Below are 18,391 nucleotides of genomic sequence, written 5' to 3'. Positions count from 1 at the left end.
AATAATAATTTGTGTCTGTTTTTTCACAAAAAAGTTCAATTACCTGGTTAGAAATTCTTAAAATAACATCTACTCCTACCTCATTGAAAAATCAAGCAAGTGCGTTTTATTTCAAAAGTGTAACTGCTGGACACACGATGTCTCCTACTTAAATGTGATCATGTGTCATTCTCAGTGTTTGCTCACTGGAAGCTTCTAGTTTCCACATAACACTTGCATATGTTGTGTACTGGAGCTTGATTGGCTCCCAAATTAGTTGTGATGTAATAAATCATGTGCTTATGTACACACCTTAAACTCTGATTTTTGGGAAACACAGAGGAATTTCCCCCTTCTGGTAATGTATGTGAAAACAACCTTCTAGTGTCAATTCATTATTCTGCAGAGTGAAGCTCAAACATTCAAGTGAAGTAACAATGATGTGTTTTATTTTTGAGTGGAGGGGGACTTTGAAATTAAAAATTGAATTATCTGCTGTGCTAAACAGTGAAATGGTCCTATGATCAGTAATGTTTCAGCCAACTGGATTCTGTAACCCACCCAAAGGTTTTGAGAGCTGGTTTTGAAAGATTTATCATAAGAAGCCTCCGAAAATCCTGCCACTGTGAGAACGACTGTTCAAAAATCCTGTTTCATTTCATTAGAAACTATCTGGCTCTTAAAGGTACTTTATAAAGATCTATACTTAGTTACTTTTAGAAGCACAGCAAGTTTTTTATTTGAACCTATACAACAGCTGCTTGACAGTGTTTACGCTCAGATGGGATCAATCAGTCTTTGTTTGTTTCTATCAGTTACCTGAGAAGTTTGTGAGGGCATCTTTGCTGCTGTTAGTCTCAGCGATGGCACGTCTGAACTGCTCGAGAATGTTGTTGAGCTCAGACGAGCGCTGCAGCGTCCTGTGCTCTGCCACACGAAGGCGCTCTTTCAAGGCATGGAACTCCCGCTGGTATGCTATCAGCTTCTCTACAAGAGAAAAAACGCAAGCAGGAAATGAGGGTGTGTAAGCAGTTAACAGCATTCTCTACATATATTTACAGTAAATTAATTAATGATAATGATAATAATGGTCTAATGCAAATGCACCATTCACTCTAGGGAGAAGCACAAAAGGCAAAACATGCTGTCAAACTTGTGCAACCAGTGCACGGATGCAACACTAATGAAAAGCTAATGCTCGTAAGGATGGGAAGTAGTAAAGTTTATCATTGAGGGTTGGGTCTAACATAATCTGATATGATATGACGTTTATATTTCCTATCAGTTGACCTCTAAGCAGCAGCTTATGTTTCACTATAGTGCCGCGTTAAGACGACAAGCTGACTAAGCCTGAAGACTTAATATTTAAAAAAGCTCACAGATGCACCAGCAGTAAAACCGTACAGTAGAAAGCAACTAAACCTTCAACAGAAATCACTCCAAGAGCACTCTTCCACCCACGGAAGCACAGAGCACTTAATTTGTTGTTTTGGATTTGGATCTACATTAAAATACTAGTAATGATAGACATTTATGCTTTACATGAACCAGTTTTGTCTCATTCAACAAGTACAGTAGTTCATGAGAAGACAGCAAAAATCTTCCTGTATCCAGATCCACACCAAAAAATAAAAAATGTCTTATGGCCTACAGTAAGTATCCCTACTAAGGGATCAAATTTGCTTTATGCTGCACTTTAACTAGAAACACCAGAGGGAAACTTTGATAAGACAGTGTAGTAGTGGTGTTGACAGAACATGACCGCTATTATGAGAGCACAAGGTTACAGGCATTCACATATGCACGGGCTGCACAGCAAAGACTAAGGTTTACCAGAGCAGTTTGGAGCAAGGTGCATTGAGTCTCTAGAGCACTTATAGACAAGTAAAGGGAGCAAACTATTTTTTTTCAATTTCCCCAACCAGGATTTCCCAGATTGATGAGGGATTTACAGCACTTGTCACAAACCTGTCTTTCAAATCTCTGGATTACTGTGGTAACAAATGATATTGTCGGCGATAATATAGCACTCAGGAGAAGCAATTTACTCACAGCGTGTTTTTACTGAAACGTACTTTAGGCTTAAAGGCAGTTTACTGTAAAGCTCTGAGGAAACTTGTCCCTGGTGAACTCCTTATCAGGAAACAGAAATGTTGCGGTTGGTGTAGGGAAGTACTGGCCGTTAGATTCTATGAAAAAGGAGTAGCTGTGGTTTGTATTGTTGGATCATAGATGCAGTAAATAAGTCTTACACATGGTCTTAATGTAGTCTTACTGCTTATTTTACTTAACTTGTAGTTGTTGTGTTTAATTCTCTGTGTTGCATTTCTTTTCCAGTATACTATACATTACATACATTCTATTTTAATAAGTGATTTAAAGACAAGAAAACGTGTGGCATGTTGTGACTTGCCTAAAAAGCAAGTCTTTGTATCAGCATTAGCAGCACGGCTCTGATGTAGTTCAAAAACTTTTGAGGTCAAAGGGAGAATACAAAGAACATTCAGGTGTGTTAGGTGGGTTTGTGGGTTTGGCAGGTCTCTGATCTTCCTCTGCTGGTAGATTTATTGTGCCCTTTTGGAAAGCTCTTCAATAAAACAATGAAACCCAGACTCCCTTTATCTTCCCCTCTCCAGCAGTCTCTCTGACTGAGCTATTGTCCATTCACTCTGCCGCAGATTCTCTTTCTGGACAGAACCATGTTGTTCTTCGTGAATGTTGATCTCTAAGAAACACAGACAGACGCTGTCATTTGGCCCGAACCTCATAAAAAGGGCAGCTTCAGACTAAAACAGACTTTCATCTTCGCTGCAGTCCTTCGATTGAAAGACACCAGCCCGTTGAGATGAAACCACACCTGTAATCCCACTGTGCAAAGAAGCAACACACAAGACACGTCACAGGAACAGAAACAAGTAGATAACATTTATATTTAGCTATGTTTTTAACCACATGCAGATGCATTCGGAGGTGAGACTGTAGGCTGCACTTTTCTAGTAATACCGCACACTCTCATGAAGAAGGAGCTCTTACGTTACCTAAGAAAGTGTGTTAATGTTGGGATGTGTTTACACTAGTCTCTTGACAGAACGGTTCAATGTCACTTTAGATGTACTTTCATTCTTGTTAGAGAGCTCACATAAAAAAAAACATTGAACACAGAACCATTTTCTTTACACATCAAGTGGTGCCACTATCAATAGTGATGGTAATAGGTTGAATGGGAAAAGCCATCTAGTGGTATACAGCCACTAGATGAGTGAGTACACAAAATACATTAAACAATTAGATCTACCTGAGGTCCAGAGTAAATCTATGCAATCTCATTATTCTTCTCTGCTCTCTATTACCAGAAGGAGTGGGGGGAAGGGCTAAAGTGGCTTTGCTCTGCCTCTGAGCTCACAGCCTTTCCTTCCTTCTGTTTGCGTCCAACCTCTTTTCTTAATACTGTCTCATCCATTCCTCATTGTGTCCTTCTCTGCTCCCTCCTCTCTCCTGGTTTCCAAAGATCCAGTGCTACCCCCTCTTGTGATACACTGCCTTGATGTGTCATCCTTGATTCCTCTGCTGAATTTATTTTATTTATTAATGAGAAATGTGGGAGGAAAGGGGAGTCTAATGTATAATCGAAACTCGACAACTATGTTTAAAAAACGATCTCAAGGCATCACACTCTGGACAAAAAGAGATATATCCCTTGTAAAAACTTTCTTTCTGCAAATTTGAAGTTAATTCTAATCTACCAAACTTTCACTTTTGGTTAGGGATGCTCCGATTGATTAAATCGCTTTATTAGTGGTCCTTCACTGAGGAAAATGAATAAACATCATTTAATATACACAGCAGCAGGCATGTCATTTATTGCATTGCAGTCTGTCAACTCAGTGGATGATGTGGCTTTTATCCAAGTTCTATCACTATATGGATAAAACAAATATGAGATGATCTGTGTTGGTTTAATACAAAATATGAAACATGATCACTTTATAAAATCAAAACCACGTCTCTTTCCTACTTAGCAATTATGCCACAAATTGATAGCAAAACTGACAATGCTGCACTGTGCGACCAAATTTTTGGGCTGGACTCAGTATCTCCAGCAATGAGGATGAACATAGATGAGACAGGAAGCTTGCATATGATGACTGCGGGCTCTATTTTCATAGAGGTGCAACGAGCAGCGCGAGCAGCACTCCCAGATGTTGACCTTGAAACTCACTTTGCCTGTTTGTGTGGTATATTCTGGTGACCAGCACGGAGCGCATGGTGCATAGGTCAGAGGAGAGGTGATTTTATCAACAAGAGCAAAGTAAATACTTGCTGCAAACGTGCCGCAATAACAGATTGATGCTTGAAATATAAATAAGTTATTTAACGTAAACACACTCCACCCAAAATCGGCACAGAAAAAAAACGTTTCATGTGGTTAAAGCAGGAAAGTCGGTTAATCAGTCTGCATCTTCAAACGAACGTGGCTGATTCTTGTCATTGTGATTGTGTGATTAAAATAAGGCCCTGTATCTGTTTTAAGTTAATGTTAAGTCTGCAGATCTCTCTCAAGACATTACAGCAGGCTTGTATTAGTAATTATATATTAGTAATGGTATCCTGTAGGCTTTACTATAACTTCCTGTAAACACGCAAATACGTCAGCAGAAGATTTTTCCCAGTAAGAGAAACATTACATCTGTAATAGCATTTAAATAACAGAAGACGTCAGAGAGAGAGAGCTGACAGACGGAGTGAGCTGGTTTGGCCATACAGATCTTACAACTACATTCTTCTTAACTTCATGGCAGACAAGGATGATCTCATTTCTGAGAAATATTTCACAGAAACCCAACCCTGAATTCACCAGAATATTAGGAGTTTCATTCTGTTGAAACTATTAACTAATCACCTCATCGAAAAGCCCTCACTGTGATCTTGTCCTTGACCTCATTCTCCCTTGCTGATGCATGCTGCTGACTGCGGGTTCGTGAGTGCTGATGAGGGATTTGTGTGGTTTTTTTTTGAATGAGTGAGAGATTTGCAGTACATACAATCATATGCAGATGTCCTTGTTAAAGCATATTTTCACTATTGCAGCACATTTTTTTCTTTCAAATGCACAACCGCCCTTTGGACAATGAATTACAAATCATGTCTGACCGATAAATCTATACATCATGAATATGTTTTACAAAGAGCAGTGCTGAAAAAGCTGTTTGTTAGCTTAACTGTTGAAAACTGGTCTGCTACTTTTTCAAAACATTTAGTTTCGAGATGAAAATAAATATAGAAAGAATAGTTTTGGCCTCAATTTCTATAAAACACAGAGGCCAGCAGAAGCACCTGGCCTTTACTGGAAGCAGGCGTATATTGAAGAGAGGCCTTTATTTCTAAATCCTTCTGTTTGATTAGTATATTTGCTCATATTTTAGTACGCAGCCTCCTTGTTTTCTGATCTGCCTCTGTTTGCACTGTTAAATTTTTGTTACATTACAAGTAATCCACTTACTCTGACGTGCAGCACAATCATTTTAGCGCTTGAGTTCCAACCCAGAACATTTTGGCAGCGCACCACTTAGCTGTAGCATGCGGGTGGAATGCTCATGGATGTATGCTCGCTGGCTTAGGCAAGTTACCCTGGTTACCCTGGTTACCCATGCTCGTGTAGTGTCACTGCTAGACTCATAGGTCAGTCTAAACGCTTCACTCATAGAGACTGAGGACAATCTCCCTGGTTTCATTGTTAAAACTCGGTGGAAACAAATAGAGTTTAAAAAAAAAAACAAAAAAACCAAATCTGCATTGCAGAACTAATCGAAAATCTTTAAGGACGGCCCTTCATATTGGGGCGACATATAGTTCACTACAGAGGGGAATGAAGGGGTAGCATTATTTCCGGTAATGCGTGTCCTTGACAAAATGTATGGGGCGTAGGTTTGTTAGCAGTCGTTCTCGCCGCTCACTATATACCACAAAAGAAATGTTGAGTGCCTTGCCTCGATCGAAAATTGGATATCAGAGGAAGTGATTTTTATTCCTGGAATAGTGAATCAAAGTGTGAAATACTTGGGTCTAAATGCTAAGAATGATAGGACAGAGAGGGTGAATTAAATCATCAAATCATCTGTGGTTTCCAAAGTGTTAGTTCAGGCTTTTATGAAATACACCTTAAAGCTGTGCAAGAATGATCTGGTGAATAATAACTTTACATGATAACTATGGATTCTGCCTGCTTCAGTTTCCAAAAATTTGGCAAAAATTAGATAAAAGTGCCAAAGCAAAGAATCCAACAACTGCAACATCTCTGAGAATTGCAGAAGAGCCAGTACGTGCTGTAACTGTTAATCAAAGGCGTTGCATTTGTGAGACTTGTAGAAAGTAGTAATAAGATTAATCCAACATTTATAGATATTTTTTTTTTTTTTTTTTTAAATTGATGCTAGTATTTTCTTTGTATATAGCCCTATGCATTTTCTATTTACAAAAACATATGCAAAGTTTAGTGTTCAGCCAAAATGATTACCCTTAATGCACATTAACTCAAGTTCTTAGGTCATTCTCCTTGAGCTGTGCACTCTATTTAACAGAGAATCAGGCACTTTGCCAGAAGTCCCATTTGTCAGAATACTTTTTATCCTAATTTTGATCTCAGCAGACTGTCTCTGTATACTGACAGAAAACCAATTTACCTCAAAAGCACTTCCGCTTTTATTCCCATTATACTGTAACATAAGCAACCTTAACAGACTGTTAATGGTCCTTTAACTTGTTTGGTTGGCTGAAAATGTGCCATGTCATTTAGCCGTTTCTTATGGACACACAGCTACAGATTCCACCTGCTACACATATGAATAAGATGCACATTCATGTAAAACATGTGCTCATTCATTATGCATGTATGAAAACCCTCCAGTGGTGCACCTGCTAGCCATGTGGTTCCACACTGCAGCTGCTATGTGCAACACAAAGCATTTAAACAGTCCGTTATCACTTAAGTAGGCCAGATGGTGCAAAACATGAACTTGAGATTAATAGGAGAAAAACAGGAATGGTAATAACATGTCGGTTTTGCACCCATTCAGGGAGCAGATCTAATAGTTCACAGATGCTCCAACATAAATATGACATGATTAATGGACTTGTACAGACACACATACAAGTTTCTTTTTGACCACAATCATATGTGGAACCCTGTACTATGGCATTCATGTCCGCTGGACAGAAAAGATCCTACCAACGTGTCACCTTTAAGTGATACAAGTAAACATTCCTAGTTAAAAACTCCTGCAGCACCTACTTCACACAGGAAAAACAGGCAGACTGACAGAGAGTAGTAGTATTGATTTTTGGTGGTATTTTCCTGAAGGGAAGTGCCAGCAAATCCATGTGTAGGCAGGTGATACTCCCTGGACAGTTCCTTGTATTTTGCATGAGAGAAAAATCACACCTTTATCCTACTGTGTCCTTTTTCTTGCAACCAACAACAAAAACATTTCACTTCACAAATAAGTGAAACGGGTGTAGGGTCAAAAAGTAAAGTAGTACCAGTAAAGCCTGACTAATATTTGCCCTGTTGGCAACTTTCCAACCCAGATTCTTAATTTTGCTTCCTCACCACGAGTTCACTGTTTCTCCTGACCTCCTCCCACTCTTCTTCCTCTACTGTGCTCTAAGTCATGATGAGCCCCTGCAGCTTGCTGTGTCTCTTTGTGGCAGGGCAAGCTGACAGCACTGAGCTGAGAGCAAGACCCTGCTCCGCTTACTTCCACTCTGGCTCCACTTGGCCATCACTCTATTTTGGAAATTGCCCTTTCAGGGATGTCACCAATCCATACTTTAATGAGAGCTCTGAGTCTACTACAAAAGCTATTTTTAGAGCTGTAACGATTGGCCGATTTACAAATGAGCTGATCTACAGAAAATGACCAGCAACTCTTTTTGAATAATCATCTAATCAATCCAAGTAATTTTCTTTTTAAATGTGTACAGTACCATGCATAACAACATGAAAAAACAATGTCCACACACACACATCCTAGTTTATACAGAAAGCTCATGCCACAGATTCATCAACAAGCAGTCTTTCTTCCCTGACATGGAGGAGAAATTGTGTAATGTCTGGGAATTCTGCCCAGAAGCAGAGAAGGAACATGGATGAATGAATGAATGAATGAACGAATGAATGAATAGCAGTGTGGGCTACAGGATGTGAGCAGAAGCATGAGGAGGGAATCAACAACTTGTTAACACGCACAAAACATTCCAGCTTTTGCCCTTATTCTGAAAATGACAATATTCCTACTAAGCTGTTTACATCCATCTACTAAAGCATGAATCTCTGTCTGTGTGTCCTTCATGAATCTCTTGAACCGTTCATCGGATTGACTCCACACTTGACGGGTGCATTGCTGGGGGAAAAGGGGAGTGCCACGTTGAATTTGGTGCGATTTGGACATGGGGCACAATAAATATTAATAAATTCAAACTTTGACTAAACAAGCAATCAGCCACTCCGCTCTGCAGCGGTGGGGCGGGGCTTCTGGGCTCTGCAACTGCATGTCAAAATCAGAGTTTTACACCCTGCCGTGAGAGAGAGGAGGAAACAGCATCTCTCTTCATTTGATAACATCAAAAGTTAGTCTCTGTTGTAGGTTTCCTGATTCATTTTAAAAAAGTCAAGGGAAACAGAGAGAGAGAGAGAGAGGGGGGGCGAGCATGCTGAGAGCACAAGCGAGCGTCAGAGAGACAGTGGTGGAAAGTTTTCTCTTAGAGAGAAAGCTGATTGTTCTGAGAGATGCTGATTGTTTCACAGTGGTTACACGTTCTAAAGAACAAATAAACAACCATCAAACATTCAACAGGCGATTAACTGTGGAGATAGACGCTCTTTTTGGTGCGATCTTGACACGTGACACGTTTAATATGAATAAATTTTAAATAAACAAGCAAACAGCAAGTTGCTCAGCTCTGTGTCTAAGAGCAACGGAGACTGTTTGATATAAACACCGTCACATCACAGCGGGGTGGGGCTTCTGGGCTCTGACTCGATTTTATACTTGGCGGGTGTGAAGTTGTTTGGACATGTGACACGTTTAATAAACTTTGAATAAACAAGTGAACAGCGAGCTGCTCAGGTCTGTGTTTGAGTGCAGCAGGGACTGTTCGATACAAACACTGTCACATCAGAGCAGGGCGGGGCTTCTGGGACAAAGGCACGCACCCCACCTCAATTAAACTGCCCAAGAGAGAAGAACAAGTATACGCAGGAGAAAAAAACTGAGGCGCAGGCGGTAAAACTAGCCAATAGGAGCACAGATACATTTAAATGACAGCAGAATCAACCAATGGAAGGCCATAAACTGCTTCCACGGTTCAACCTCAGTTTAGTCGCACTGGTGAAGTGTCTGCCTGGATTAAAACCATTTAATTTATTAAATCCTTATCGTTTTAATTGATACGTTTGTCAGTTGATACATATACATGTGGTTCTCTTGAAATCATAAGCAATCTGCCCATTCCAAACAGGCATGTTTTGAATGGGCATTGCACTGGTGGCTAATAAAAATGAATATTCCACAAATGTTCCTGTTTACTTGCAGAGGGGTTTTCAGGGTTCTCGCTGCTCCAGTGGGAATGGGAATCATATGATCTCCGCGGGCAGTGAAGTAAACCAGCAAGGTGAAAAACATTAGTGAGCGGCTGCCTGATATTTATAAGTGATATTGAAATGACTGATATTATAAATTCATAATTACAGGCACATCCAATACCTAGGTTGTCCCATGATGTTTACTACGCTGCATCACACCGAGTCGTCACTGTCAGTCAGGATAATAACAACCAATCCATTCCGTCTCCGTCATGAAGAAGGCGCGCTCTGTTTTTCCAGCCCTCTCTGAACAGCCCTCCACTCTCCTGTCATTCCTCTCCTCTGTCTGCCTTCCTGCTCCAGCATATGTCATTCTGCCTGCACAAGGGTGCGTTACACAACCGGCCCGTCATGCATCTCTATCCCAGCCTTGTAAATCGTTGGCTAGTTGGTTTGTTTACCACGCACAGAGCTGACCGTAAACAGGCAGGAGGCTGTGTGTCGCAAACTGCGGTAAAAACCCCAACTGAGAAAGAATGCTCCTAAAACCCAAATAATATTGGCCTATCTCACATGGCTTGATCGGAAAATGCTATATTCAGTTATTAGTCACAAACAGATGAAGATGCTGGTTCCTGTTTATGACTGGGCTGGGCGAAAGGGAGGTGAACATGCGCGTGACTAAGCATGATACAAATCTCAGCCCACTTCCGGCTCTTCTCATCCTCTTCTCATCCTCTCTCTTGTAAGATTTGGCCTTTCTCTGCTCTCTTCCTCCTTCCAGGCCACTTAGGATTTGTCTGGCAGACTTCTCACATTGTCTCTCACGTTGGAGACAATCTAAATATATACACTCACGTACAACCAGACAACCCTCCCTCCATTCACTGCGATCACTTGGGCTGTTTATGGCCCATTGTGTTTGGACTGATGTAATGATGGAAGAAAACCAAGCCTTGAAACATTGAGGAAGGGGAACGGAAGGTTCAAGGAAGGCAAGGAGGAAATTACATTTGCAAAGAGGAAGAGTGTTTTGTGCCTGGTAACTATCAGCAAATCTGCTGAAAACATAATAACTTCAGAGCTGTCTTTATATATATTTATGTATGATATGATATGTGATAATCATATCACAAGTAAAACTATGTGCAACATATCAATTCTTAAAGAACTAAACTAAAACTTGTAATTGGATTCTTGGAACAAAGCTTGTTTCTCCTTTAATAGGAGAAAAAACATACAATCCACTATAATATCTATTCTACATTATGGAGTAGGGCTGAACAATTTTGACAAAATATCAAATTGTGATCATTTTGACTGATATTGCAATTGCAATATGATTTGCGATTATTAGATTGAATTATCATTTTTACATTATTCTCATTTCCATTGAAAACATATTAAAATGATCATGGTGTGATTTCTGAGGGGATGTTTTCTTAAGTCCGTAGAATATGATGTGTAGGCCAGGATGACAATATTTAAAATGGTATTTTGACACGCATTTTGCCTTTAACAAATATCGTGCCTCCTGCGATTTGAAAATTGCGGTAATCATATCGTTGTTTTCATTTTTAATGCCTTACTGTGGTGGCAAGACACTGAGCATTCTTTGTCAGGTTCAAAGTGAACAACCATAACACCAGATAACATGACAGGTTTGCTTTAAAAAAGTATGTCATATCACCTTTGAACTGGGAAAACCTGGTTTCCCTTACTATGCACTTTACTGCCAGAATGAAAAACAAACTGAAGTAAAGACACTATTCCTCTGAAGGATTCTGAAGTTCTTCTTACTGATATTTTAATAATATTTTTGTATGTTTTAACTAGTATGTGTGTGCATGTGATAACTGCTTTGTGTGGCTGACACGTCTTGTTGTGCTGTTCTATGTATGTAATTTGTTCTCAAGTCATCAGGTGCCAACACTGCAAAACAAAAACAAATGTTAGGAAATGCATTCAGAGCACCAAAGCATTGAAAAATACTGGTACTTGTTACTAGTGTATCCAAAACGTATCACAAAAGGAAGTTTCTCATGGAATTTTTGTCCCCACCCCTACCTCAGGGCCTAACATTATAATTCATATTTACCTTGATAGTCAGTTACTGATGTCTACTTGAGATACAGCCAGAGATACCAGATAGGAGTCTCTCACTAGGGAATGGGTCAGACTCTGACAGGGAAGTACACATTCTAGAGAGTCATTCAACATGGAGTGTTTGTACAGCTGACTGGCACAGCTCTCATTCACAGCAGTCAAGTGACCAGAAACAAGACAAGCTGTCGGAAGCAAAGGCTTAAGCAAAAAATAAAAATAAAAAACTTTGCCCAAGATTACCTCTCCAGCCCACTATCCCCAAAACAAACACAAACTGTGTCTTTAGCCTACAAGAATGGAACCTTACAACACAGTCACAATCCTAAATACAACCATGTTCTCCGTATGCAACAGTTTGAATAGATTTTGAAATTTCTCATTTTCACAATGACTCAATGTCTGAGAACAAGTACACATTAAAACACCCATGCTGGGCAGCGTTATGAGGAGAAACCATTTATACCATTTTTAGAGCCAGGGAGCCAGTGCAAAAAAGTACAAGAATAAAGTGATGTTGTTGATGCAGGTAAAGCCCATTCTTGACGGCAGTACACTGATGGGAGTTTAACGTACCTTTGCATTAAAGTTACAGGAAACTTGATTTAGAATTGCGTTTCTTCCATGTCTATCATATCAGAGCACTTAGCATTACAGAAAACATTTTAAAAGATTGAAGTGCAGATGCAACAAAAGGTATGGGTGTTTCAATTAAATGCAAATAAAATTCCAACAACAGAGACCAGTCTTTACCAGTCCAAATGTACAAGTTTCATCTGGAATATGCCTTCACTTTTCAAGACTTCACAGTTAGGAAGTGAACGGTCAGTCAGGAAATCACCATCTGCTTACTCAACCGATCACATCAAAGGCAACGCCCAGGTGAGAGCATATTCCAATGGTATTTGGACCAAGCCCCCAGAAGTGCGCCAGGCTTGAAGCCAATTTGACATAGTAGCCAAACAGTGGAATTACAACTTCTGGGTCCACCTTGGGCCCAAAAAGCATTTTTCCAGCACACAGTCATGGGAAAAGGAGCAGGTATAAAACATTGGATACATTTTTTGAGCATCAGAACCCATTCGGACCGACAACAATTACTTTATCCCCATTCAAGTTAGCAGAGGGCTAAACCAGAAGTTAGCCAGAAACTAAGCAATTTTCCTAGGAATGAACAGAGCTCCACCTCCGACGCTGTAACCAGTTCTCTTTATACATCCATGATTTGGACCTGCTAGGGTTAGTCAACAACATAGAAGCAAGACACTTCTCAAAGTGACAACACATAAACAGCATGCAAATGTGTTGTGTATTTGCTTGAGTTTTTTGTGGCGTGTTATGCTCGCTACGCTTCTACAGGCGCTCAGAGGCCTTATTCACTGAAGTCAAATTGACAGATATGTAAATGAATGGCGGCGGAATATTCCTGGTGTTGTTCATGCTGGCTGACTGTCACGCTGTCATGGCTCAATGGGACACTTGAACAGTACAGAGTCATCGTCAATGTTATCAGTAACACCTGTGCTTTTCTAACTGCTTGCTGTAAAAATGGCCTGATAACCATCCTTTGTTGGTTGTTGGCTGGACCAACGACGGACCAGCCCTATAACCACAGTTGTCCATGAGTGACTGAGTGACTGATGAAGTTATACCACTGGTCGGCCGGCCAAGTGTTTGAGTTTCCTCATTAGCCGAGATGATTCAAGCAGTGAACAACAGCGCGACACAGAGTGACTGTATTTCTGCTCCGAGCTCTGATGCTCTCAGCTCCGGTCTTACATGCAACAAAGTCAGCTAAACTCCTGTTTAAACAGACGCGTGCCAGCGTCTCTGCATCTCCTTCTCTAATGTCCAGTGTGATCGACTCTCCAGCTGGCAGCGCTGTCAGCAGCCGGCAGGAGAGACACTCCGCGGTGCATTTGCATTTTGTAACTTAACTAATACCAGAACGCAAGCTTTTTATTTAATATTTTATGTCATGTATCTGTTATATCAGTTTAGTATGGGACGGCTGCTCTGGAGGTGCGGGTGATTTGACTGTAACTGCTGTAACTGGGCAGAGATAAGCCTCCTGAATTTGTACCCAAAATGCTGACAAAACTTTCATTTACAATTTCCAGTGCAGCCTCCATGATCATCAACAGGAAAAGAGGCAGAAAAAAAGAGCATAGAGGGAGAACACACAGTTAAAGCACCACAAATAACAATCACTCTGACAAAATACTCAATACAGAGTGAAAAACTAGAGACATCCTCAGAGTGAAACAGATGAAAGAGCAGGGGGAGTTAACAGATAATTAGTAGGGCTGTAGTCAACCAAAGAAAATCTTGGTCGACTGAAATCGTACATAATCTTCAACTAATCGATTAGTCGTGGGTGGGTTGGGGGGGGAGGGTGATGTGACGGGACAGAGTGCACAGTGAACTCACATCTCTCTGTTTTGCCTTTAGGCTAACCTATTGTTGCTAACTTTGGGCTAATGAGCTAACCCCATTCACTTTTCCAGCACTTGGGGAAACAACAGACCTGACTGTTTAGCATTTATTAACTGTTACACTTAAGTCTGTACTGTACATTTACTGCCAGACTGAAAACTTACCGCTAACCTTTTCCTCTGCTTCGCTCGCATTCACCGTCACTTTCCTGCCGCTCTTTCCCAGTCGCTACACAAACATACTAAGCACTGCCCTATTCCTCAACGGAGTTACGCTACCGATATTTAGTGTTATTTTTGGCATTAAAAAAATATCTTTTGGTCTGGCGGGGGTTTGTTGATATTATTACACGAGAAACGCTGATTCAGTAGACATTCAGTACGTTCAGTTAACACTCAGTAAACCCAGCAGTCTCTATTAGGTTGGGCGAGTTCAAAATGTGATTTGTTAGTCTGTCCCTCCCACCGCAGGAAATAATGGATTAATCCTGGAAAGTTATTGATGTAGCACTTCTCTCCTTATGAATGTAACACAGAGATTATTCGACCAATGAGAATTTAGTCGGACGAGAGCATATCGACCAACTAATCGACCAGTCGACCAGGAGACTACAGCCCTAATAATTAGAATAGTTATAATTAGAATTAAAATAAGTTCTCTTTCAAATCAAACATCCCAAGATATGAGTGGAAAGTACAGTTCTTCCTCTGCATTTATAACTTTTTTTTGACTCAAATGTTGCTTGACCATGTCATGTGATATGCTACTTCAGTACACTTTACCAGCAAATATTACTAGGACCACTACAGAAAATTGCAGATAAACTTTTAATATCCAAGAATTCACATTATAGACACTACCACTGACTATCTCAGTAGCAAACTGGCCACAATTTCACACACTGACCATACACAGTCCAGCCATATACTAGGTTTTGACCTAGTCTCGTTTAGTATATGAAGACAAAGGCATTTTCTAAATCCTGAAATTTAAGTATCTCAGGCCAAACTGCATGTCAAACGCACATATTCTCTCACATGTTTCTCATTGATAAGTGGCAGCAGCAAAAGCATTTCACAACATATTTTACATTTGCTCATATGCCAATCTTCTCAACTGTAGGGACAACTGTGAGGTGCAGATAAAAGGGTACAGATGCTAATAATACATTGACACTAAGAACCAGTGTACCATGTTTGTCATTTGTGAGAATAATCAGAGTCTGATTGCAGTATTCTTGTTCTGATTACAGATCTATTGCTTTGTATCAACAGGTGCAGCAGACAGAACAAAGGCCATCATCATCACTTGACCTTTGCTTATCACATACACACTTTCATTAAGCCACAGACCTGTCTCTGCCACCTTTAGTGGTGACCCTGACTGGACTACATGTACAGGAGAACTATTTCATCAAGCTGATAAGCATCACTGTAATCTCAATATGAAGCCTTGGCTTGGAATTTATCTAAATACTGCAATTATTTACACTCTCCTGATAACAAGTTACTAAGGTCCACAAACCTTCCAACATAGACTACGCTAACCCTAGCCAAGTACGCACTCAGCCCTTGCATACTGCTGAAACACAGGAATACTTGTGTAAAAAGGCTGAGCCCAGACAAGGAATGCAAAAATATGGTTAATGTTAAGATGAAAGACCTCTATGTTCCTGCAGGAGGGGGGATGGCACTGGATGGTGTGATCATCATAAAGTGTTGCCTGGCGCTTTAAACTGTCGGGGACATACTAAATTATCTCTAACTGATTGAGGGTGGATGGAAACAGAACAGCCTGGCAATGAGCAACGATCTGTGAGGAGAGATGAGAACTGACTACATAGCTGCCATACTGTCGAGCTGTGAAAACGCATACATCAGTGGCAATGGTGACAATTAAAAACAATTCCAATTTTAAAATGCCACTAATTACAGCAGGTACCCCTAAGTATTATGTACATATCACCACGACCATGTAGGGAATTAGACGTTCCCTGTTAATACCGATGTGCTAAATAGTAACCCAATGGGTCTGAGGTGAACGGCAACACCTGCTGTCCTACGACATGCTGCTGCTGGACCCACGTCAGCTCCATGTCTGCTAGTTTGGGAACCAGGCCTTACCACACACCTTATATTTGTGTGGTGGTCGTGATGACCAAAGTGCTCAGCTTACCTTTGCCATTCTGCCACGCTGTGTACCAGGACAGGCTGAGGAAAGACGTGAAGAAAATAATCGCAGTGGCCACAGTTCCATTTCTGAGCCTCATCTCATTTCAGCGATGCCGCTCCTCGGTTGAGTGTCGGGGACCCCGGAGCTGCCGCTGCCTCCCTCCCTCCTTCTCTCTCTCTCTCTCTCTCTCTCTCTCTGTGCCTGCCTTCAGGGTGTTGGGACGTGCGTAGGCGCAGGCATATGGGGGCGTCAAACGGTAAAAGCGCTCCAGTTTACACGGCCGGAGGAGGGGAGAGCTCGGAGGTGCCCCTCGGTCTCGGTGCGTCTTTTCTTTCCGTTATTCGGAGGGCTGTAACTGGCTCCTCCTGAACCGTCCTACAGCGATCAGTCACGAGTCGACCGCCTTCTGTGACGAGACAGTTTACATGGTCGGTTAAGAAAGAACAAGCTAGCTGCCGATACAATCCATTTTAATTTTACAGCCTACAAGTTACAAGTAGGAGGCATTTCCAGTGTGTGACGGTTGATCCTCTGGGATAGGCTGCTCGGTCTCTGACGGACAGGCTACGCCTTAAATCACGTTGATTCCGCTTCAACTGGCAACAGATGAGTACAGAAAAAACCAGACAGCGTGCTGTTAACAACCATCACATGAGCCTACCTCTTCACTGTAGCCAGAAAGTTCTACTTGTCATGTTAGCCAGCTGGCTGCGACACAATATGTTATGTTAGCCAGTTAGCTGCCAGGCTAACATTAAATTGAAACTCTGCCGCAGATTACCAAAACATAAAAAAAAAACAGAGAGACTGGACTCTCTTTTGCTGTTTTTCGCCGAGTGGTTACACACTCTGAGGCTGTCCACTTCAGTTATTAAACGACTTGATGGCTACAATATACTTTCAAATTTTTAACATGGCACCGTTATCGCCAGAAAGCCGTTTCGAAAACTAAGCAGGCGGCTTCCACCTGTCAGTTGAGCTCGTGTGTACGAGCGGCTCTTCCGGTGACAGCTTTCAAAATAAAGCAGTTATGTGTTTACTGCAGTATACAGTTCAAAACATCAACGAATTCTTTCCATTTAAATCAATTGCAACGTCACTTGCGTAAAGATTTAAATGTGACATTTAGGACGTTAGTTAGTTAATTTTTTTTTAGCAGAAGTTACAGTTGTAATTTAACTGAACCAGAGGCGTCTAGTGCAGTGTTTTTCAATCCTGGTCCTGGGGCACCTCTGCCCTGTTTGTTTTAGATGTTTCCCTGCTCCAACACACCTGATTCAAATGAATGGGTCGTTATCAGGCTTCTTAGCTTTTTTCTGTGGCTCAAGTGTGACAAAGACCAACTTTTGTTCTCCACCCTGCGATAACCACTCCTTGTTCAACAAATAGAAAGCCCGCCATCTAGTGGCCATGTAGTGCATGTCTGCTCCTTCACACTCCCTAATATACCAAGAATACTGGCCCAGCCATTTATAAAGCATCAAGAAATAGCCATTTAATATAGTAGTAGTCTATTTCGTAGCTAGAGATTACAATCATGTCACAATCTTCATCAACAGATGGAGCATGCAAGTTTAAGTTCTTAAATTGCTCAGAAAAAATGGAAATTTGAACAACTAAAATTCAGTCTGCTAGTGAAGGTAATGGGATATGATTGAAAGCTCCAGAACAGCTACTATATTGAGGTGAGATTGTTTTGTCAACCATAAAGTCTAGCTAATAAAAACTGATTTCAAATCAGTTGCCCCAGGTACTAGATTTTTTAACCACACTTAACTGGGGCTCTATAACTGATCAACTTTATCTTCACTGCCATTTTTGTCTCAAAATGAAAAACCAGAGCTGAGTGCTGACATCACAGAATCCCTTTGAAGGTTTCAAATACTAACACAAGTAATTAATGATTTATTTAAAAGTATGCACAATAATTGTGCATGCTAACATTCATTTATTTTTCAAACAGTACACATTGTAATGCAAACCCATAAAATACTTTGTTCAAAAAGAATACATTAAATGACACAGAATTTTCTATGCCATGTGATATCTGTGACCATCAAATTTAACAAGCTTATAGACTTTAAATACATTCACACACCAAAAACAGGAAAATGCTTAGTT

General features: G+C 40.7%; 1 protein-coding gene across 2 annotated transcripts in view; it reads right to left on the bottom strand.

Moving 5' to 3' along the window:
• The window catches only part of mgat4a (alpha-1,3-mannosyl-glycoprotein 4-beta-N-acetylglucosaminyltransferase A), a 36,787-nt gene extending 19,508 nt beyond the window's left edge, over positions 1-17,279 (bottom strand). The window contains exons 1-3 of one of the 2 annotated variants that reach the window (XM_044365117.1): positions 16,932-17,276; positions 16,274-16,676; positions 799-966 (exon numbers count right to left, since the gene is read on the bottom strand). In XM_044365117.1, the coding sequence (XP_044221052.1) occupies positions 799-966; positions 16,274-16,367 (262 nt within the window). In that variant the 5' untranslated portion in view covers positions 16,368-16,676; positions 16,932-17,276. Of the gene's footprint in view, positions 1-798; positions 967-16,273 lie in introns of both variants that reach the window. The other variant, XM_044365116.1, reaches the window with a different exon arrangement.
• Positions 17,280-18,391: the final 1,112 nt, after the last annotated feature.

Source organism: Thunnus albacares, chromosome 11, assembly GCF_914725855.1.
Source record: "Thunnus albacares chromosome 11, fThuAlb1.1, whole genome shotgun sequence".
NCBI lineage: Eukaryota > Metazoa > Chordata > Actinopteri > Scombriformes > Scombridae > Thunnus > Thunnus albacares.
Note: the sequence above shows the minus strand (reverse complement) of the source record. Positions and strands in the feature narration are given on the sequence as shown.